Genomic DNA, 22536 nt, shown 5'->3' with positions numbered 1-22536 from the left:
CAGTAAAAGGTCTGTGCAATCCAAGTCACAAAACAGAGGAATCTATATGTTCTTCAGGTCCTCTCGTATTTGTTTGGCATAAAAGAATCCTACTGCTTTTAAAATTTAAAAGCCCTTTTCTGTTTCATCTCAGAGGAGAAAAATCATGACTAGATAGCAGAGTTAGCTAAACCCAGACCTGTACAAGAGGAGAATTCAGACACTGCATATCACTTCCGTCTGCAGGCAGGACATTTTTTTTAAAATAGAAAACAATAAAATTAAAAAAAAACAACATTTTTTATTGACCATACTGTAGATACCTGTACAGAGTGTAAACTTTAATATTTCACCAGATATGTGAATAATTCTGGAGAAAGAATTATCAAGCACCTTCATTTCAACACATTTTTGATATTTACAGAAAGAAATACCTGATTAAGTGTATGAGTAAAATGAATTAATTGTTATAAAATGTTACACCAAAATATCTTTAAAATGTTTACATTGTTATTTTATGATAAATACACAATTAAAGAGGAAGATGTCACACATCAAGACTCAGAACTGGCTCTTTATGAAGCTTAACTGCAGCATCTGGAAAGGGAGTGAGGAAATACGGATATTAGTAGCTTACTGCTCTTATCACAGCATTATGAAGTGTACACTGACAGAAGTGTACTTGCATGTGAGCTTGTTTCCCAACACACTGTGCAGAAGCTAAACTTCACTCTTGGTTTAGTATGACATTAAGAATATACATTTTTTACTTTGCCTCCCAACTCCAGCTCACTGGTCATGCTGAAAATGTGCTTCAAGTTTGCTTTGATTTTCAGCACATTTTTTTGCTGTTACTCAGCAATGACACACAAAGGGGATGTAATACTTTTTACCTTTAAGCACCAAGACACAGCCAACCCTTTGGAAATCAGATTTTTAACTGCTATGTTTCTTATATATATTTTTTTTTTACCAAAAAAAGCATAATGTAGTTTGCTAAAGAAGAAAGATGGCTACCATAAAATTCAAAGATCATTTTCAGGCTTAAAGAATCAAATATAGAAATATTATTTTAAAAGCTCTCAGGAAACAAATATGACTCTCTCTTTCAAAAACAAACACCTCCAAATGAACCAATATCTATTCTTTGATGAACTATCAGCATCTGTGATCTAAATCTAAAAGTTTGTTTAGGAGATTTTAGGAAAATACTAAGGAATCTACATCAGATGGAAGAAAAATAAATCTCTCAAACTCCAGTAGAAACTTCAAACACAGCCATTACGCAGTCTCGACTATAAAGAATCACATGAGGGTAGTAAATAATACCCTGACAGCATGTGGATAAAGTATTTTCATAACAACAAGTCAAAAGTTGAGATTCAAGTTTCGAAAATTCAAACACTGGTAGTGGGGATGAATGCAGTTAGGCATTAAATCTGTGATATTACCAGGTGTTCTCACCTACATCTATCCATCCTTGGGACCCTCTGGCTGCTTCTCAGCTGAAAATACAGCCTTCACATATGCAAAGGGCCAAACATGCCATTACACAGATAATTGCTGTGTGTTTTGAGGTACAATCCAGTCTCAAGATCACATCATCCTTTTCTCCATGTTGTATTCAGCTGAGACACACTTTCTCCTAGCCTGACTCAGGTACAACTAAGGCCTCCACATTTTTCTTTCAAAGCAAAAACATTGTATTACAAGGATTAAGATGCAATCGGACCTAACCTGGATGGCTCTGTCTTGCCTAACTGCTACAAAACAGTCATTGCCTGTGTGTCTGCATATGCGCATTATGGCTTGCAGTCAACAGCATGCAGCACTTATCTCTAGGGCCTGATTGTGTTGATAGATCTGAATTGTTTATGGCACATTCCCAGAAGGTGCCTGCTGCTTGAAAGCTTGTTTTAATACTCAGTTTCTTTCTATACAATCCACTCCAACTGTGTTGTCAGGGCAGCGGCAAGAGCGGCCTTCTGGGGTAGCCAAGCAGAGGTGAGTACAACCACCATTATTCACTGTACAGTAGTTATGTCCTGAAAAAGAAGAGACGAAAAATGTTGAAGGAAAGCAAAAGCAAATAATATCTCCAAACAAACAATAAAATCCAAACGCATGTGCAAAATATGCAGATTCATGACTACGCCAGGGAAACAAACTGAGATTGAAAAAACTATGTGTTGGGGAAATCAAAGTCATCAGATCCCTGCTTCTGATATTCACCTCAAGGAAAGCTCCAGATATCAGGACAGAGCAGGATAGGCAACATCAAAAAATATGCTGAGAAATGTACTTCATAAATTGGCTGAGTGGTCACAGACACTAGAATGGTGATAGGGTAAGGAAATGCGAAATGCAACAAATGAGGACCAAATTCAAAATGGTACGGAACTTCATTCCCACCTTTCCACTACAAAAACACTGAGGAATGACTAGCAAAAACACAAAAATAGGGGGTTTTGGGAGGAATGCATTAACATTGAGGGGTAAAATGAAATATGAGGGAGTGCCCAAAGAAATGGATTTGAAATGAAAGACATCAGTCAGAGACAAACATCTGAAGTAAATAGGAAAAAAAATAATGTCAAGGTTTCTAAAATTACAAATATAATCTTTTAGTCACAGCACAGACTGTCATTTTGTTATACAGTGCCTATTGCAATGGAAATATCAATTATTAACTAGTAGTTAACATTATTAAGTTAACTAGTTAACCAACTAATTAACTACTAGGAATAAAATGTCTGATTTCTTAGTTATGAAATTCATATGCATACTTTAATGCTCCGAACCAGACATGCAATTAAGTTTTTACTGTACATACTGAATAACTTGAGCAAATACTCTAACATTTAGGATTTTTTTAGGCCTGAAGTTAAAACAACACAGTTATAAATCTAGCCACATAGTAATAATAAAAAAGAGAACTCTTCTAATAACAGTAATTTGAAAAGAATAGTGGAAGAACTGGACAGTGGTATTGCCTCCCAAAGAGTAAACTTATTTCAAGGCTATCAACTTTCTCTCTTCTAAGTTTCACGGGGGGGCTTTTCAGTAACGTATCTGAAAAGCTTAACATTCAACAGAGCAGAAAGATCAGTCCACCCACTCTGCCACCTGCTGTTTTTTGAACATTCCCATTTTAAAAACACCGGATCTCATTAAGGAAATCTGGAAGACCATTTTTTCTATAGTTTAAAATTAAAAATGAGTAAATAAGACCCTGTTCATAAGTATAGGATTCAATTTAGATACTGACAAGACAGCAGCTTTAGCCATGTCTAACGATACAACAAGACTCCTCTGCCTACTATGATTGGATATGGCAACTATAAAAAAAATTGTAATTTTTAATTTCTCTGAAGACTGAAATCTAAGCAAACCTTCACTAATCACCTATATTGGGTGGCAGTAATAGCTCTCACTGAAGGGCTAAGTTCATTCATGTGCTAAGATGCTGGATTGCTGGAAAAACTTGAGGATCATCTGCATTACCTCCTGGACACTGAGCAAAAGCTGTAGTGATTCCATAGAGACGGGAGCGCTTGTGAGGTTGGAAGTTGTCATTTTCTACTGAAACCATGCGATCCACAGCTACAACAGCATCCCTGACAAATACAAGAGAGAATATACAGAAGTGAGATTAATATAAGAGTACAAGACAAAACAAACAAAACAAAAGAAGGAAGAAATCTAGAATTGCTTCTTTTTTCACTATTAGAGAGTGATGTCTGAAGAAAAATCCCCCAAGACCTCAGCTTGTATGGACAACTCAAATACACATATCACAGCCCTCATCCTAGGCAGCAATGAGATTCAGTAGCAGGGAGCCAACTTAATAATTTTGGAGGTACTTCCAAACACACGTCCCTCTACAGGAACACATCTGTTAGTGGTTTTGATGCATTACATATTCTGCAATCCCGTATTTTCTGTGACACAGGCAACACAGCTATTACACATAATGATTACAATGTATTCCAGGTGGAGCCTCATATTTGGAAGGAACACTGTCAAAAAGATTTTTTCTTTCCTAGAAACCAAAGGGCAGTAACTGACACAACTTCAGCAGATTCCCATTCATCCAGAATAGCATTTCCCAGCTGTTAGGTTCTAGCCTGGGAATCCTCAAACACACTAACAGCTCTTCCTGCTGCAAGTGACAGAATCGTTTGTGAACGAGCTTGTAGATAGAGCCCACATAACTATTTACATCCAGGAAAGACAGTTAAAAATACATGAACTGGATATTTTTTCTGTAAATGCATAGTAAACTCCAAAGTCTCAATTGCATTTCAATGTTTTAGTTTACTTGCAACAAAGGAAGTGTCATCAAGATGGTAAAAATATCCTCTTATTTCTGGTTAAGTATTCAGATAACATCCAGCATAAAAAGCCTTGAGTGACTAACTTCTGCCCTCTACAATGCAGCAGCTAAAGCCTTAAGGGAAACATGTTAACTCCCACTCATTTCCCAGAAATGCTTATAGTTGTATTTTCTTAGAGGACAAATCACTATGCTAGGAAGAAAACTCAATTAAGTGGCAACATCAATAGGTCAGCTGTACAGAATCACTCTGTCCTGCAACAGCTATTGCAAGAAATAGAAAAAAAAATTAAAAAAAAAGAAGAGGAATGTGTGATATGTCAGACATGAGAAGTGCAGTATAAACTTCACTTCCTACCAGGCAGAAGAACAGAATAAAGCATTCCATAATTTCTTTAGCAGATAACATACCTTCTCCAGTCTGTGTAGTACAAATTCTTGCCATAGCTTGTAACACCAAAAGGATACTGAATTCCTTCAACAATCTTTCGTCGACCAAGCTGATTAGGGTTCATGCATTCCAGTCTCTTGGTACCTGGGTGAAGTGAAACAATTCCGTTTCTTCAAAACAAAGACCAAGAGCTCTCATGAGGAAGAAGGGATAAGCATAAACATGCAAGCACAAACAGACTAAAATTTTCTGGATGTCCTTCAGTCTGCTGCTCAGCCAAAGGCCTTCCCATGCCAAATCTCCACACGTGTCAAAGGCTGGAAGGCAAAACACTTTAGTGCTAATGTAATCAGCACAGCACCTAACTTACAGAAGCACAAATGTCCATTGCTCACAAGTTGAAACTCCAGGTACAGAAACCAGCATCTTCAGGCTGAAATAGAAGCTGATAGAAGTTCTCCTCCATTCTGGAGGGATGCTTCAACCACTATCTAGTTCTACCTCCTCTTGAAGGCACTTTTTAAATTGAGCTAGGTAAGAATGTTTGCAAAATAATTGCTAGCTTGGGCAACCAAGGCAAGACTGCAGGAAGAATACCTAATTAATAAATGCAAATAAGGTGTAAAAAGGCCTAGTTTTAAGTCTGCTACACACCTCAGGAACACTGCTAGCAAATGGAAACACCTGTAGAATTTTGTTAACTAGTGGGTTTCAAAATTAGGAGAAAAAAAGGAGAAGAGACAAGTTTGAGAATAAAAGATGGAAAAAAAAAAAGTTAACAGAGTGAGAAATGATTAAAGGCTAGAGAAAGTTTCTTACAGTGAAAAACAGAGGATGATCTTTTTTAATTTATCATTAACTTGAAAGGTGTCTTGAAGTATAAAAGCACCTCCACAGGAAGAGATCTCTGGCAGTCTACAGTGAGAAAGACAGCAAGAGGGAAAAAGAAAGTTTATATGAGAATTAAAAGCACACTTTTTGTCTTTAAGCATAATCAATGAGTCAATGGCAGAATTCATCTCTTGATCATAGTATCATAAAATGGTTTGGGTTGGAAGGGACCTTCAAGATCATCTAGCTCCAACCTCCCTGCTAGAGGCAGGGACACCTCCCAAGAGACCAGGTTACTCGAAGTCCCATCCAGCCTGGCCTTGAATGCTTCCAGGGAGGGGATGCCTGCTGTATCTCTAGACAGCTTTTTGATCAGAACTAAAATCTTTCAGCTTACACAGAACCCAACAGAGGTAGCATGAACAAATGAATTGAGATTACCAACGCCAAAAATCAAGGCGTGAAATCCAAGTTCTAGTCCAAAGAGCTAGAAATACTAAATTGGCTGTGCTTCTTCTCAGGATTGGACGTGCTTAGTATGCTAGTATTATGAAGAGAGACTTCAACACCTATTTACCTGCATCTACCCAACATAACATTGAGGAATAAGGATCAAATGTCAGCCCATTTGGCAATCCCAGATCATCTTTCACAAGAATTCTTCTGTTTGTGCCATCCATGTATGATGTTTCAATTTTAGGAGCTTCTCTGTTCCAGTCAGTCCAATACAGGTTTCTTAAGAGGAAGAAAAAGGTAAAAATAAAGACTGATTGATCTCAAATAACTGTTGTAATCAAGGAAAAAAAAATAGTAAGGATAAAAATAACACTACATCGCCAAAGTAGCAGTTACATTAGTAAGAAGCACCACATTGCCCTTGAATATTGAAGTGACAAAACATCCTGAATATATACTGAATGTTATACTTCTATTAATAACAAGAAAACAATCACACACAAGAAGAAATGCTTTCCATTCTTTGTTTAGGTTATGCGCTAGATGCCAGGCAAAAACACTTCTATTTCAGCAGTTCTGTGGACTGTTTAAAATGTACATCCGCAGCACTCCTTCCACCACCCATCATGTCTACCCAGGCTAAGCAGCAGAAACAGCAACATTTGGCACGCATCTGTGGGATTCATTCAAAATCCTGTTTTTCTTTTCAGCACATCAAGCTGTATACAACGGAATTGATCAGAGTGGTCTAAGGTCAGGGGAGAACTTCAGAGAGGGCCATTAATTCACTGACACTTTATTATTAATGGCCACTTGTTAGTAGTGTTTTTTTTGGCCTTGAATGCTCTTTGTGAGAGTAAGAATTTACTTAACCCCTCTCAGAAGCCAAGCTTTGCATGTGTATTTTCAAAAGGTGTCCATACCCTCTCACAGGATCCACAACAATTGCACGGGGGTTCACCAGGCCAGTGTCAAAAAGGATGCGACGCTGGCGCCCATCCAGTCTAGCCACTTCTATTCTATCAAGTTGAGAGTCAGTCCAGAAGATGTTGCGACCTAGATGATCTAGAGCTATCCCTTCAGGGCTTCCCAGGTCTGCAAAAGAATAGAGAAAAGTATTCATAGACATCACATTTCTTAGCAACATGCGCCTCATAAGCATTCACAACTCTTAACAGAGATTTTTTTTTTCAATTTTCTGGGTGCAGACAACAAAAGCCACATCAGTTGCAAAAGCTTAATAGCTTTTTCGCCCGCCTCCCTCAGCACATTTCCCTCCTTGGGAACACATCTTTTATATAAGCCTTGGATCTCACCTATATTGCAGACGGAGCTACAGCACAGATAGCTCAGAAAGTTAAGATACTCACTTATGCTTCACACTATACATTTTACTGGGCTAACTGTTTTACCGAGTGATAAATATAAGAGCCAAACCAGCACGCACCCCAAGTCTGCAAGTAAACTTGTCTTGAGGAGGAAAGGAAAGAAAAAAAATGTTGAAAGCAGGGAAATAAATACAGACTACGAGAATCCTACTCTAACCTCCTTAGTAAGTCAGGATCTAGAATGATTTCATAGTGTTTAATATTCCCCCTTCTTTGGTAGGTGGCATACATGGCACTCATTTGAAAACTGGATTTTTAATAAGCTTAGCCAAAGCAATACAGAAAGTATGCTCCAAAGCACTAGAGATAATACTATTAGTTAACTGATGGAATTTAGACCCTGTTCCTTGTTTTTGCACAGCAATCCTTTTTGGAATGTATTTTAGTACCGTATGTGCACTATTTGTCTTGGATAGTTAGTTGTTCCAAAAGCAACAGGAAATAACAGATAACATCCTTTCTGCTTCAGCATTAGTAATTTCTAACTCACATGAAAGATGCAAAATAAATATAAAGTTCTTCAAGGTTTAATTCAGCCACTGTGGAAAAGCTGCTTCTACACTTCTCAACATTTGTACATTCATTGAAAAGGAGTGTGAAGGCTGCGTGGGATGCTGTGAGGCCAAAGCCACTACAGATCACTTCTAGTCTGATTTCAGTTCCAAAAGAAGTAGAATTGCATGTGGTCACTTCCAAAACAGGCAGTGACTCTTCATACCAGCCAGCTGTCAAGAAATTTTTAAATTCAGATCTACACAGCACTTAAATGTCCTGCAGCAAAAGAATGTGGCTAATTTTCTACTAGTTTTCAAGTGTATTTACTGACAGCCATTAAACAGTGTGCAACACAAACGGTCCCTGTGAAGAAAAGGCATTAGTGCCACAGACGTGCCCCTGCTGCACTGCCATCAAGGCTGGTACAGTCACAGGCTCTGCTCTTGGAAAAAGACAGGATTGTATAGACATAACTAATATAATTCAAGCAATTACAACGAAGATGGAAGCTCTCCTTCCTGACCTGCCTCCACAGCTGCAGAGCTCAGAAAGCCTCCACAGGCAATACAGCTGCAAGAATAGATGGGAACTGGATGGGGCTCCACAATAAAACATGTTTCTGCGGAGCAATTCAACTTGGATTGCAAGAGCTTTAACAACAACAACCAAAAAAAGTGCATTCCACAAAAATACGTGTGAACTGAAGAAAGCAGCTGCAGCCCTCCAGAGGAAAAAGGCAAAGATCAAAACAAAATAATAAATTCTCATGAGCTTTCTAAGAGCAAGGCTTTTTCCTATTTACTGAAATTTTAAAGGTTCAGTTTTGAGTACCACAGAGATATTCAAATACTGAATATCCAACCACAACTTGTTCTGACTCTTTATCAAAGATCCAGTTAACATTTCCACGCAGGAAGTAAAGAGAAACGTTACTCAAGATCTCTTCAGGAATACCAAACACATCCTATGTGAACAACAAGACAATAGAAATTATGAGATACTTTTACATATAAAGCGTTTTTTGTAGCAGATAGAAAAAACAAGGTTCCTATGCAGCAGTGCTAAGTTTTAAATACTTCAAATTACCTAAAATAATCCAATTTTGTTGAAAGTCTTCACAATATTCCTAAAATATTTCATGTACTGCAAGGCTTTCAAGGCACTCACACACAGTCTCATTAGATAGAACAATTCATACATACACAAAATCTTTAGCAATAGCAATTCCCTTCACTTTTTAAAGTGCACAATCTGACAAAATCCTTGAGGAGTAGATCTTCAAATGGTAGAGACTGGAAATCTTTTCCCCACTGACACTGTAGTTACACATGCATATGCTTACATTATCGCTTAAAGTTTCTCTTAAATCAAAAATGCTAGGATTAAAAGGAAGTTCTACAAATTCCTCAGCCAGCAAGTTGTACAGAAATACAGTCAAGTTGTACAGAAATAGTTGCTGTTGTGGTTAGGGATGGTTAAGTTTTCCCTTAACCCTTCCCAGGACAAAAGCACAATCCAAGCTGCTCCCATCTCTCCATTGCCCCTGAGAGCCTAAATGGAGTACCAAGAAACTGGCTATCCTGAAGCATGTACTTCAGGTAGAGATATGCAACACATCCAAAGAAAACCAAAGCAAATTTATTGTAGAGTTTTAGAACTAGTTAATTATTTTGCTAAATTAATTTCCTACATTTCAATGACAATACCTGGAAAGGGTCAAAAGCAAGAAACTCTAGTATCTTGACTTTACAAGTATTCTAGGATCCCAAGGACACAAATGAGTATGTAAAAAGTGCCTCCCTCTAGCTTCTTTTGCTGTTTCTTTTTTTCCCCTCATGCTCCACATTCACTTGGTTCCCTAAACCTGTCTTTCTTCTTAACCTTTTAGGAAATTTTAAATGCTCTAGGCTTTTTATACCTCAATTCCATCATGAACACCCCTCGTTTGCTGCTACCCTTGTTACTTATCATTTATTCAGCCAATAACGAAGTGTTAGTTCAGCAGAGAACCATTTTAAATCTATTCAGAGGTTCTTTGCAAAGAACTTCACAAAAGCTTTTAAGAAATCCAGCCACACAATTCTTACTGGATAACCTTTATCTGCACATCCACTTCCATGATCTTCCTACATTAAAGAATCATCAAAACTGCAACCCAAATTGTAATGTAGCATAAATATTCCAGTGAAGTGCTACTACACAGGAAATAAATCCTTCTTCATTTTAAGTTACCAAAGCTTTTAGTGTATCATTTATGCAAATAATAGTCACTTGTAATGCTAAAGCTCAAGTAACACCTGTGAATTATTATTAAATTCATGTTTTTAATGCCATTAACAGGAAGTAGGAAGAACTTGGTGCTGTTACCCGTTCTGATGATGGTCGTTGGCTCCCCACCATGCAGGCTAGCTCTACTGATTGAGGGACCACTGATGTCTGTCCAGTAAACCATCTTGTCCATGCAGTCATAAGCAACTCCAATAATAACTTTGTCCTGTTGATCAGCAAGCAAATAAGATCAAGCAGAGAAAAGGACAGTGTGGGCAGTCACTGTAGAGTAGCTTAGAATAGTGCTTCCAATTGTAAGTTCCTTTTAACAAACAGACACTATTCACAGAGCTTACTCCAAAAAAGTACTTATGTTCATCTAAAGAAAATTCTTGCTAACATCTTACTGTATTATTTCTCATCTGCTTTTTTTCCTTTAATTCTTCCTGCATATTCATCACTCCACGCACAGTGGCTGCATTTCAGCAGTTACTTAAAATGTATCAATTGCCACAACAAAGTTCTAGCAAAGTAAGTTCATTAAATAACAGTTTTGGAAATACTCCACAAACAAATCTTTCTGGTGGAATGAACATTCTCATAGGAAAGGAAGTGATTTTTCTGGCAAAAGAAGACAGGTCTGAAGATTTGAGTTTAGAGTGTAAGCTCCTTCCAAGCAAATGAAAGGCACGTTCCAGGTAAAAGGCTAATTTATCATGGATTACTGAGTCTACCTCCTTTGCTCCTTTTGCTACTTAAGATTCTCATTCATTTGATAAAAAATGAAAGATGAGCAGCTTCTTAGAGAACTGGTCCAAAAACATGCACCAGAACAGAGATGACTTATTACTGAGCCTACAATAATGCTATAGAATACTGAACAATCTGAACGTCCTCATGCTGTCACTTCCCAAATACACAACACTAAGGCAACATTAAAAAAAACGCTAATAGCAGAGACTGAGAGTTTAATTAAAGTATTCAAGAAGAGATGTATGTTATCTTTTCTCCTTCCTGAAAATAGTCCTAAGCTAGACCAAGTAAGTAATAAGACTAGCTGACAGAGATTCAGAATTGTGTGCCTACATCATCATAATTCTAATTCTAATAATAAAAGTACTTTCTTTAAAGCGCTACTGCAGCAGAACTCTGGACAAGAGAAAAAAGCTGAGTTTCATCCTTACATCACAGTACAGTCTGTAGTACTATCTACTGAACTGAATTTGTATAATTTAGTCTGTATTTCACCTATTAGGCCAACATGATATCTGCTTTTGCTAACTATTATAAATACTCTCACTCTGGAATGAAAATAGAAATCCCATGTTTCAGGTAAAATGAACATGACAAAACTGGAAGTGGGGAGAGTTTGTGTGTTTCACAGGTAATGGAGAAGAGGTTCTCAACATCAGGGATTCATTTTCAAGGAAAAAAGATTCTCAAGACAGTAGTAAGAAGTGTGGGAAAAATATCTACCACCCGCTGGGCCTGCACATGAAAAAGGAAACAAGAAAAAGATTTTCTGTATATCTGTAGCCAAGAAATGCTGAGAAATGACTGAAGACCAGGAATAAATTAAGATGTATGACAAAAATTTGAGAGGAACAAAAAAGGGCCTCTTTAGATACTGATTTTGCAGGTCTTCTAGATTTTTACACCAATGGAAACGTGAGGTTAGGAGTATTTATACAGTCAACTGTTGGAAGCATATGAGATCACAAATATTAATTTTTTTTGTCCTATGATCTATTCTTTAAAAGCAAATAACTTTTTTCTATAGCTCAGTTATTATTTTTTTTTTTTAATAAATAGTCAGGTCAGAAATTCAGTGACAAAGTGCTGAGATACCAAAATCTTAATGAAAAATAAAAATTGAGTTTGAAACTTAAATTATCAAACAACAAAGATGACAAACAATCACTTCCGTCTGCATTGCAGCTCCTCCAAAACACACTGGTTTTTACAGTAGGTTACTTACTGGAATATGCAAGAGTGCTTTTGCACCATTTTTCTTCATGCTGTTTCCCTCCAATGGAACATGTTCAATTTTCCCACTTTGGGCAAAAAGCAAATGTGTTCCTGGAGGCAGTGGTATTGTGTCTGGTCGAACAGAAGGCCCAATAACAACAGGAGGAGCAGCTGTGCTCAGACCTTGTCCATAGAAAAAGAAAAAGATGGCAACAAAATTAGCTTGTGAAGTGTAACAAGGCTCCTTGTTACATACAGACAATAAGACAATTACAGACAGGCTTCTGTAGGGAAAGGCCTGATAAGTAGATCCTAACAACTCTAATCAGATGCAGAAAGCTTCAGATTTTTTTTAATTTTTTTTTTTTTTGCCTTCTGCCGACAGAGAAGAAGCAATTGACATAATAGATCTTTTCATGTTCAGCTCTGTAATTGCTCCTTCCTTTAAATGTTCAAAAAAGCCTATCTTATTTTGCAGTTGAAGTGATGAAGAGGTTGGAAGGAATATCCTTCATTTCCTGAGGCAGCAGCCATTTACCATACATACAGAGGTTCCCAGAGGGCAGAAACTTATAGGGGCCCCTCACAAATTCAAAGTAGGAAAGAAGTCAGAAAACCATTTCATCACAGTTGTCCAGATGCCCTGGCTGAAGGAAAAGCATAAATGGAGTCGCTGAAGGGCTGCAGCATGGGGCAAACTATCGTTGATTCAAGAGAATCCTGCATTGCTTTAATTCAGTGCTACATCTCAGGGGCCCCATGTTTGGCAGACAGTGTGCATCGGAGAAGAGACACCCAAAAGAAACAAGAGCTTCAGCCACTTACATGGTGGTCGAACTCCCGGGCCACTTCTGGTGCCATCAATCTCATTTCCATCTCTATCCACACACCAACAATATCCAGTGCTGCCATGGCACTGAGTGGGTACGTAATTCCCATGTTCATCACACTGGGGAATGAACTGACCAACTCTTATTTCTCTTTGGAAGAAAGTGCCTCCACTTCCAAGGGCTACTTCTTTCTCACGCTGGCATTTGGTCTTTACCACTCCTATGAAGAAAACAGACCAGTGAATGTTTCTGCTTTAATTAATAACTATGCTCCATTAGCAGTTATCATGTACTGACTACTTATAAAACATGTATTCTCACTATTGGAGGAACATGATACAAATTTAGAAGGTATACATCATTAGTGCTCCTTCAGAAACAGTCTGCCTTATGTAGATCTAACACATTTACCATGACTTTACATAATTTTCAATATTTTTTCACTAAAACAAAACAAGAAGCTCCCTTGCAGCTTCCTACATTGAAAGGTCATAAAAGAGAAGCTGGAAAACATTATTTCTCCTAGAAGTACATTAGCAAGAACATTCTGTCCAGCTTGTGACCTCCAATGTCTACTTGTTTGGCAAATACCCATGGACTTCAATATGTGACTAATTAGCCAGGCTATAGAGTAGACAAAATTTTTTTGTAATGCTAAAAGTCAAGTTTCCCTTCAAAGGGACAAGAGAAAAAAATCATGACATAAAGCAGGTGCTGAGTTCTCTATAGAACCTAGGAAATGAAACAACTTACTGCTCTGATATGTATCAGATTTTTAAAGTTCAGGCATCAAATTTGAGAGCTCACTTGATGCTTTTGGACTCAAGAAAGGAATGGCAGGAACAGATTGCTCAGTTCCTGGTAAGGCACACAAGCGAGGCTGTACTGAAACCTGGAATACTACTACATATACAGAGAAACATGTAATACACAATGGCTGTACATGTTAATACAGAGATACAGAAGAAATTGATTTTCCATATTATCAAGAGATCCAGGGATCAGTTTCTTCTGGTTTCAATTTTACAAAGCGGTCCGTACTGAAGAATAAATCTTCCTTTGCTGTTACATGTCATGTAATAGGGAATGTCACCTAGACAAATATATCCTTTCAGATACCAAATAGCTCAGTGAAATCAACAGAATACAATAACTTTTTCCCTCTCCTCACAAATCTATGCCATGTTGTCCTTACACTTGAGACCTGAGGGGCTCTGCGCAATGGGAGAGAAAGATGTCTAATTATGGGGGAATATCCTCTTCCTGATTTCTATAGACAGCTAGAAATACTTAACACAAACTGTCTGACAAGGAGATCAAGCTTAGATTTACCTCCTCGCTTTGACATTGTCTAGTGGGCAGTGTTAGCTATGTATGGCTCAGAATAAACCTAGTCCAGCAGAGTAAGAATCCAATCCCATCTGCTTACAGACTACTGTGGTGTAATAGTAACACAAGTATCAATAAAAAAAAAAAAAAGTTATGCAATGGAAAAGTTCTGTGCACCTGGACACAATTAGAGAAATACAAATGTCTGGAGAACAGCTCAGTCCAAACAAATAAAATAGTTGGCCTCAGCTTTAGTGTGGGTGGCGAGGAGTCCTGAGTTAAGTTACAAAATCAAACTCTGAAGGAAAGTCTACATTATCTCAAATTTTGTTGATAGCACTCAACTCACCATAGGTTAAAAAAAAAAAAAAAAAAGATAAAAATGAGAAATATTTGAGTCAATGGAAAAAAGTAATTAAGTAGTGGTATTTCTAGCAAGCTACCACACTACCCTAGTTTGGTTTTAAATTTCATTTCTTCATTAGGGCTCTGGAGGAAGATACATAGCCACAGATCATGTCACTTGGAAGAGAAATAGGACACAAAAGATGAGAAGGACAAGACCTCATTACTGGGTAAATAGAGCTCATTAAAATCAACACGCTGACTCAGGCAGTCAAATGAACAGTTACACTTGGAATACGCCACGTACACCAGTTTCTAGAGACAGAGACTTATCTTGGAAAAGAACAACTAAGAAAAGTCATCCGTGAGTAACTAACCCAGTGTGAGCACTACTCTAAATCCTGTGGGGATTGTGAGGGAGCACCACACAGGTATAGAGAAGCAGTGTTATTGCTCTGGGTGGTATTAGTAAGATACGTCAGGAAATACTGGGTCCAACTCTGGTACCCAGAGTTCAAAAGGATAGTGAGAAGTTGAACCAGCGTACAGAAGAGAGGAGCTCCTGCAGCACAGAACAGAAATGCAGACTGCCCAGGATGTGACGTTTAGCAGGCCACAGCTCACACTAGTCTGGTTCCATGGAATGGTGCATCCTGAGCTCAACTAAGTGAATAATCTTCCTCAAAAAAATAAATTTATATTTAATGTTTTCAACATATATTTTTCAGTTGTTTTAGAAACCAGCACTTGCAGCGCAGAATTTAAAACTCTGGAAAACAACACAAAACTTGAAAATAGCCTGGATACTGAAACTGGCCCAGACAAAAAAGACGCACATACACATTCCCCACATAAGCAAAGAAATAAACAGAATTGGGGTAAAAAGCAAACGAACAAACAAACCCATATGCAAACATTCAAAGTCACTTTTGGTCATAAAGGAAAGCTCTTGTAGCAGTACTGTAGAAAATCATTTATGGACTTTTCAAAAAAAAAAAATAAAAGTGGAGGTTGGGAAAGCAGGATGAGGAATTTATGGGACTTCTCTTCCACCTTGCGAGAGGGATTACAGACTAATGCACTATATCAAATTTAATCAGTTTGTGACAGCGTTCAGAATTTTTCAAAGATCTGATATAACTGCTCAAAGAGGTTTTAATTCACAAGCTGAAGACAGAGAAGTGATAATAAAGCTCTGTCCAGTACAAGAGTACCCCAAAGGGTACTTTTTGAATTTCTGGTGTAGCTCACTTTATTCCCCAAATATCACAGTTATACCAGCACTTTTAACTGCCCTTCTCAGACACTGCCATAAAAGGAAGAGAACAAAACAAAACAACACACTGCCCTTTGTCCATTCATTTTGCCTTGCAGTCCTTCACTTGCAGCATTGCCCCATGCATTTTTCATGTGAAACAAACTGTGTACAGAGCACCAGCAAATGGCTCTAACGGTCAGACCCCCAGTCCAAGAACCCAGATTTGTTTCTGTTTAGTAAACAGTGTCTGGGGTCTGCAGGGGTAGAAACACTCAGACATCTGGTTTTTTGAAATGGAAAAATGAAGCGTGAGGAAATAATGAAGTACAGACATTCTTAATAGCTGTGAGCAGTGAGACATTCCAGCATCATTAACTCTTTCATTAACCTATGGGTTTACTCCTACAACATTCACTTACGTACAACTCAAATCCATTTTATTTGTTAGTCTCCTTGCTTTGAGAGCAGCCATTCAGCAGTGGTAAAGTTCAACAGTACGTTCCATATATTAATAAAGGCACCAAACAAACAAGCAATTGAACATATTGTTTGGAAAAGGATAGCAAAAAGAACAGAGTATTCAGATGAATGAAACTTTCCATGCTATTAACAACCAGGAAAGACTTCAGTGAGTTGACTGAGGCTAATTAGATCAAAACCTTATCAGGTAGAAGGGGAAGAAAGGCTCTCTAATGACATCTGAATACAATGATTCTCATCTGGAATCTCCACCCTGAAGTAAGTTGGTTTACAAATTGGGTGCTAAAGTAAACTAAGCTGCTTTTTGCAGAGCTTCAGAAACCTGTTTGATTCCAGCCACCGGCAATGATTAGCAGTTGGATACATCCATTTTAGAAGTACTCAAGCTTTAGCAATAAGATGACGTTCCAAGAGCAGCTATTGTTCTATTAACTCTCAAAGAAGAGAGGAGTAGCCATGCTTGTTGTAAACACTGCCATTGCCACAGACCAGCAGGGCAATGCAGATACTCCTACTTTAGTCAGGATTCAGCCAACAGCAAGACTTCTCATCTATAAAACTTTTATTTCCCTGCTCAGAGAATTTCATGAGCACAATGTGAGTGTTTCCAAAGCATGTCTTCTACTCCTGGTACAAAACTGAATTAAAAAAACAAACAAACAAAGAAGATGAGAGGCATGTATGAAAATTATCAAAATCTGGCAGACGCCCACCTACTAAAACATTAGACATAAGAAAATCATCCATTCAGGTAACTGAATGCAAGGGGAATTGATGATTCAGTTATTCCGCCAGCTTACAAAGATATACCAAGCCTGTTACACAAAAAATTTACCTAGCCTCAGCCTGCAAACAGACAAGCATTCTGAGCTTCAAGCAGCTATAAGGGCCAAGGAGGAGCCAGAGGCAGCAGCACTGCTGCAGAAGAGGCATTCCACATGGTGCTGAGGCCCAGCAGTGAGGCGCCAATAGCCAAGCTGAAAAGAGAGTCATCTCCATTCAAGCTACATTTATGTTGAGTATGAAAACAAAATCAAGAAGCATCTAGGATAAGTAGAAAAATAATATAAAGCTTCAACAAAATAGTACGTTACACTTAGCAGTTGAGTAGATACACTGACAACATGTGAAAAGGTGTTCTCAACAACTGCAACAAATATGCTAGCACATACTCAGAAGAAATGAAATATGCTCTGGTAATAGAACTGATTGAATTGGATTGATTGAATTCAATTATCCATCTGCCAAACTATCTGCTTCAGCTACAAAGGGGAACGTGCCAGACACGAAAGTAGTATTTCTCATTCTGCAATCCTTCTTTAAGAACCAGAAGTCCTAAGCTTTGATTTTGCTTCAAGCTTCTCACATCAAGGTTCTCCTTTAGAAGCAATAATCCTGTTTTTATCAACAGGGTCATTATATAAATGTTTTAATCTTGGTCAGAAACACCAGGTAGTTCTCCATTCATCCGGCATTAAACTGAAAATATGCATGAACATTGGCGCATGAAAAATAAGTTGAAAACAACATTGAAAGACTGACATAAAAATGGAAAAAGCTAAAGCTTCAGAATTAAACACCACCAAACCTCCCACAATTTACCTACAATGGAAGAATCTACAAACACTAGATGATTTGACATAACATATACTGTTGAGCACCTGATGAAGTCATGCAAACATGTTCTAAAACCAGAAATCACTCTGTGATTTGTTTTGTTTTTTCTGTAAGTCATCCATCACCTCTTCATTTTGAGGCATTAGTATCCTACTATACAAGAATGTCAGAACTTCAGAATTAGGGAAGACAGTGGCGAAAGAGAAATAAAGAAGTTCAGCAACACATCAAGTAGAGATTCAGGTCAATCAAACAAGCACTTTTAAGCCAGCAGATCATTTAATAAAAAGAAAAGTCTCAATTTTGAAACATAAAGTATTTTGGACATCATTAAAACAGCGCAGAAGCTGATTTATAAAGACAGCCTCCCTCCTCAGTCCTACTGCTTTTTATTTCTTTTCCCCTTGGCCCTGTGACCTTTTTACTGTTGGCTGCACATTTTGAGTTTCAATCTGTGGAGAGGTGCAGTTTCTTTGGTCTAAGAGCAAAAATCTCAGAAGCTGAAATAGGTTCAAATGTACCAAGAAGGTAAGCGTTATTTGTTTCCTAGATTAAAGTATTCAACTGTCATCTAGGTTTTTCATGCTTTCAAACTGAAATAACTGTAACAATGCTACTTTGAGCTTTAGTATTCCTCACTACTTCAAGGCCCAAACTAGACTGCAAGAGCGGAAGTGTGGAAAGAGCTTTATGCTAACTAGAGAATAAACTGAGTAAATAAAGAAAAATCTAGGAGTTAATTAGAACCAGGAGTTAGTCCTTCTGGACTCTGGCCGACTACACTTGAAATGTAGACATCCAGTTCTTGCTGAATACAATAGTACAGATCCTTTGGTTTCATTCTTCTCTCTTCTGGTGTTCAAGGCCAGATTGGATGGGTCCTGGGCAACCTGGTCTAGTATTAAATGGGGAGGTTGGTGGCCCTGCCTGTGGCAGGGGGATTGGAGATTCATGATCCTTGAAGTCCCTTCCAACCTGGGCCATTCTGTGTGATTTTCTCCTGTACTTGTTGTATTTCATTTACATCGCCAACAGTTCCATGTGTTTTAAGATATGCGACCATTGTGTATGGAAAACAAAATTAGTGTGTGGTCAAATCATTACATAAGGCAAATTCAAAAGGTAGCATCAGCATGGAGCTGAGAACTGCCTGGGGGGGGGGGGGTTACAAACAAAACATAAAACAATAACAGAGCAGGAAAAGCAATAACAGTCAATAGACAGACACTGGCACAAGCTTGGTGTTCAGACCTCAAGGGACATGAGAAAGAACAAAGCCCCCAGTGAGACAATCTACAATTTTTTTCCAGAGAACCATATATTCTCCAATTCCCAAATTGCATTTCTGCTCTAATTTTCAAGAACTATAAAATTTTACCTCCTAACACACACTGGAAACCATCCCCACGATAACCTGCCTTACACTGGCAGCTGAAGGATCCGGGTGTGTTGTAGCAGAAAGCATCTGGATGACAGCGGCCCTGCTGACATTCATCTATATCTGTAAAATAAAAGATCAGTATTCGATAAATATTCCTCATGACGGAGAATAACTAACAAACCAGAGTGAGAATTCGAATGCAAACCTGGCTTATTACTATCAGGCTCCTATTTTAGGTCATATGACTAGAATTAAAGACTTTTGGAAGAATACAGAAATTAAAAGAAAAAGCATGCATATAATTTAGATTCTAGCTGTTGGCAAATCCTTCTACCCTGCTGTTCTCACGGGTACTAGCACAGTAAATTCATACAGTATTTTAGAAATATATGCCCATAAGAAAGGAGAAAGAAGAATGGAAAAAGACATAAATGCAAGAAAAAAGGCTGAATTTGGCCAGCAAGATTTCTGATATGCTTAGGTAAAGCTTCTCTCCCACTGCACTCCAACTGACGTGAAACACAGTATAACATTTTTACAGATTCTGAATTCTGAGCACTATGTGTCACCATCTTAGCCATATAAACCAATACAGAGCAGACAGTTCCAGCAGATGTGGATCTGATCCCCTAGATGCAGCTACCTCATCTTGGACCTTCTGGAGAACAAATATTGAGGAATGAACTTAAAAGCAGGAGAGTAAAGAACTAGAGCTTACAGTGCTTGCCTGCAGGACGTAAGGTACAAATCTTCCTATTTAAATCAGAAGTAACCATAGGAAATTGCAATGAGCAGCCAAGTTGTGCAATAAAGAGTGTGAAAAAACACAGCAAATGGTACTACTCACCCTCACAGGCACGCCCATCTCCAGAGAAGCCAGGGAGGCATGTGCAGATGTAGGCAGACCCACCAGTGTACACGCACTGAGCACGCTGAGGGATGTCGCAGCCATGTGTGCCCGTCTGGCAGTGGTTTACGGCGTATTCAACAGCTGCAGGTGAGACACACAAGAGAAGAGTGAAAGTCTGAATTTTCCTCCACAGTGTTTGAAGCTCGTAATACACTTGTAGAGAGCACAGCTGTGAAGGCACAGAGAAGAAAAAAGAAAAACAGAAATCATTTTGTTTGGGGGGTTGCAGTTTTTGTTTTGTTGTTGTATTTTAAAGCTCTTCCATTACACCAGTGTTAAAAGTTACTGATGTTTTACAAGGTATTGACTGTCTGCAACACCTCATAAATGTTTGTTAGCATAGAGTAGGGCAAAAAGGCTACAGCACCTGGATCCTACAGATCCTAGCAAGTTTTGTTTATAAAAAGGAGTCCTCAATGAAGAAATGCAAGGCATCTCCTAAAGGCACCTCACACATTGGCTGAGCAGCCAGTTAATTGCACTGGGAATTAAATATCCTGCTACACTAACCTAGCATTGACCCAGGGCTGTCGTCACTTGGCAAGAGATGGGAGATGTGACTCACTTAATTGGAGGTAAACACATTTGTCAGCTCTTGGAGAAATTTTGACCAACTGCAGCAGCTGGGGCCAGGCCTGCAGCTTTTCATGATTTTCTCATTGGTGACAGTGCTGATATGCTGCAGGCACTGCTTTACACACAACAGTATTTTAGGTAGTTGCTGGAGCTTTGCCTGTGCTTACCTGTTATGTCAGAGAACAGGAAAGGAAACCATTATATTTGAAAAAGAAAGAGGCAAAATACCACAAAAATGTTAGGGCGAGAAAAATGTGGTTTTGCAGTGAGCACATCTAGGAACAGATTTATAGCTGCTGTAAGAGTCCACTGAGGCTTTCTTTATGCGATTCCTTCCTAGGAGTTGACAGGGAACCAGGACCAGAGTCCACAATGCTCCTTTCATCACAGTAAACAGATGGAAACTACCACAGTATCAGCAGGGGAAAAAAAAAACCACAAAAATCTGCCATCATAGTCGGATCTGGAAACAGACATTTTGTTCATTTCTCTGGAGCAGATGATGTCACTGTAAGAATCATTTTTATCTGTTCTGCTTCACAGAGCAAAATTTAGATTACAAAATAATCTATTCAGAACAGCGTTAGCCTTAGAGCTGGAATTCCTAGGGAGGTCCCAAGCCCTCCTATCCCTCAGTCTACAAATAGATTCATTTACAATTCTCTTCTTAACACAGCGAGTCACACAGCTGCTATGAAAAAGCTGCAGTTCCACATCAAGCCACACAAGCACAAAGAAGGGTGCTGTTGCCCTGTCTCAGGTTCAAGTCATTCAGGGGCTGCAAACCAAGAGATAGAGGAATAAGACTGCTAAGTTTCTTCAGGATTGAAGAAAGAGATCACACTAAAGTCCTTCAAGCCAGGTAAGGAATATCTTGGCACTCTTCTTTCACAATTATGTATTTTATTTCTATGCAAAATCTGCAACTAAGTCATGGTGTAGAAAAGACAGAAGCATTCAATAAACATTTCCATTTTGTACTCAAAAACATTCTGAATGGGGAGTTTTTACGAGACAGAAAACAAAGTTCTTCAGGGACCCTCTTCAATGCCTAACAGATGGTAATCACTAACTGCAGCACAAACTCCTACATTCAACTGGTGTTAGAAGCCAGCATGACCCTAGAAGCCATCATCTGTTCCTGTAAGATAAACTACAGCCCGAAAGCCAGTGGGCAGTGCTTTTAAGTGTGAAACTCACCAACACAAGTCCGCCCGTCTGCTGCAAACTGGTATCCATCAACACACTCACATCGGTATGTTCCCGGCTGGTTATTGCAAACTGCGTTGCTGCCACATGCACCTGCTTGCTCCGAACACTCATCAATATCTAGAACATTATACAAGGATTTCTGTCACTATAAAAACGCATTTTAAGCCGACGACAGAAAAACAGAAGCTGTGTAAGTGTTAAATAATAGCAGGCTTGTGTATCTAATCCACATCTTGGATAGTCTACACCCCCTAAAAATAACTAGCAACCCGAAAATAAGTTTTCAGTTAACTGTGACCTCAGCTAATCTGCACAAAAACAAACAAACAAACAAACAAAAACCACAGGAAAGGTTTTATAGAGGAGTCAGCCAGGAAAGCAGGGAGGGAGGAGAAGCCTTTGGGAAAGAAGATGCAGGATAACTATGAACTTTAGGAAAGAATTCTCCTTCAGTTATCCATACATCAAAGCCTAACATATTAAAAA

The 22536-nt window shown here is 38.5% G+C and overlaps 1 protein-coding gene across 1 annotated transcript in view; it reads right to left on the bottom strand.

Annotated features, from left to right (window-relative positions):
• Positions 1–260: 260 nt before the first annotated feature.
• The window catches only part of NID1 (nidogen 1), a 37080-nt gene continuing 14804 nt past the window's right edge, over positions 261–22536 (bottom strand). Inside the window, exons 10-20 of the mRNA XM_085219685.1 lie at positions 22039–22167; positions 20200–20343; positions 19350–19472; positions 12938–13162; positions 12123–12295; positions 10244–10370; positions 6917–7088; positions 6115–6272; positions 4727–4850; positions 3484–3596; positions 261–2024 (exon numbers count right to left, since the gene is read on the bottom strand). Of these exons, the coding sequence (XP_085075811.1) occupies positions 1903–2024; positions 3484–3596; positions 4727–4850; positions 6115–6272; positions 6917–7088; positions 10244–10370; positions 12123–12295; positions 12938–13162; positions 19350–19472; positions 20200–20343; positions 22039–22167 (1610 nt within the window). The 3' untranslated portion in view covers positions 261–1902. The remainder of the gene's footprint in view (positions 2025–3483; positions 3597–4726; positions 4851–6114; positions 6273–6916; positions 7089–10243; positions 10371–12122; positions 12296–12937; positions 13163–19349; positions 19473–20199; positions 20344–22038; positions 22168–22536) is intronic.

Source organism: Meleagris gallopavo, chromosome 2 (assembly GCF_905368555.1).
Source record: "Meleagris gallopavo chromosome 2, MGAL_WU_HG_1.1, whole genome shotgun sequence".
NCBI classification, from domain to species: Eukaryota; Metazoa; Chordata; class Aves; order Galliformes; family Phasianidae; genus Meleagris; species Meleagris gallopavo.
The sequence above is the reverse complement of the archived record's forward strand: the minus strand, read 5'-3'. Positions and strand labels throughout refer to the sequence as shown.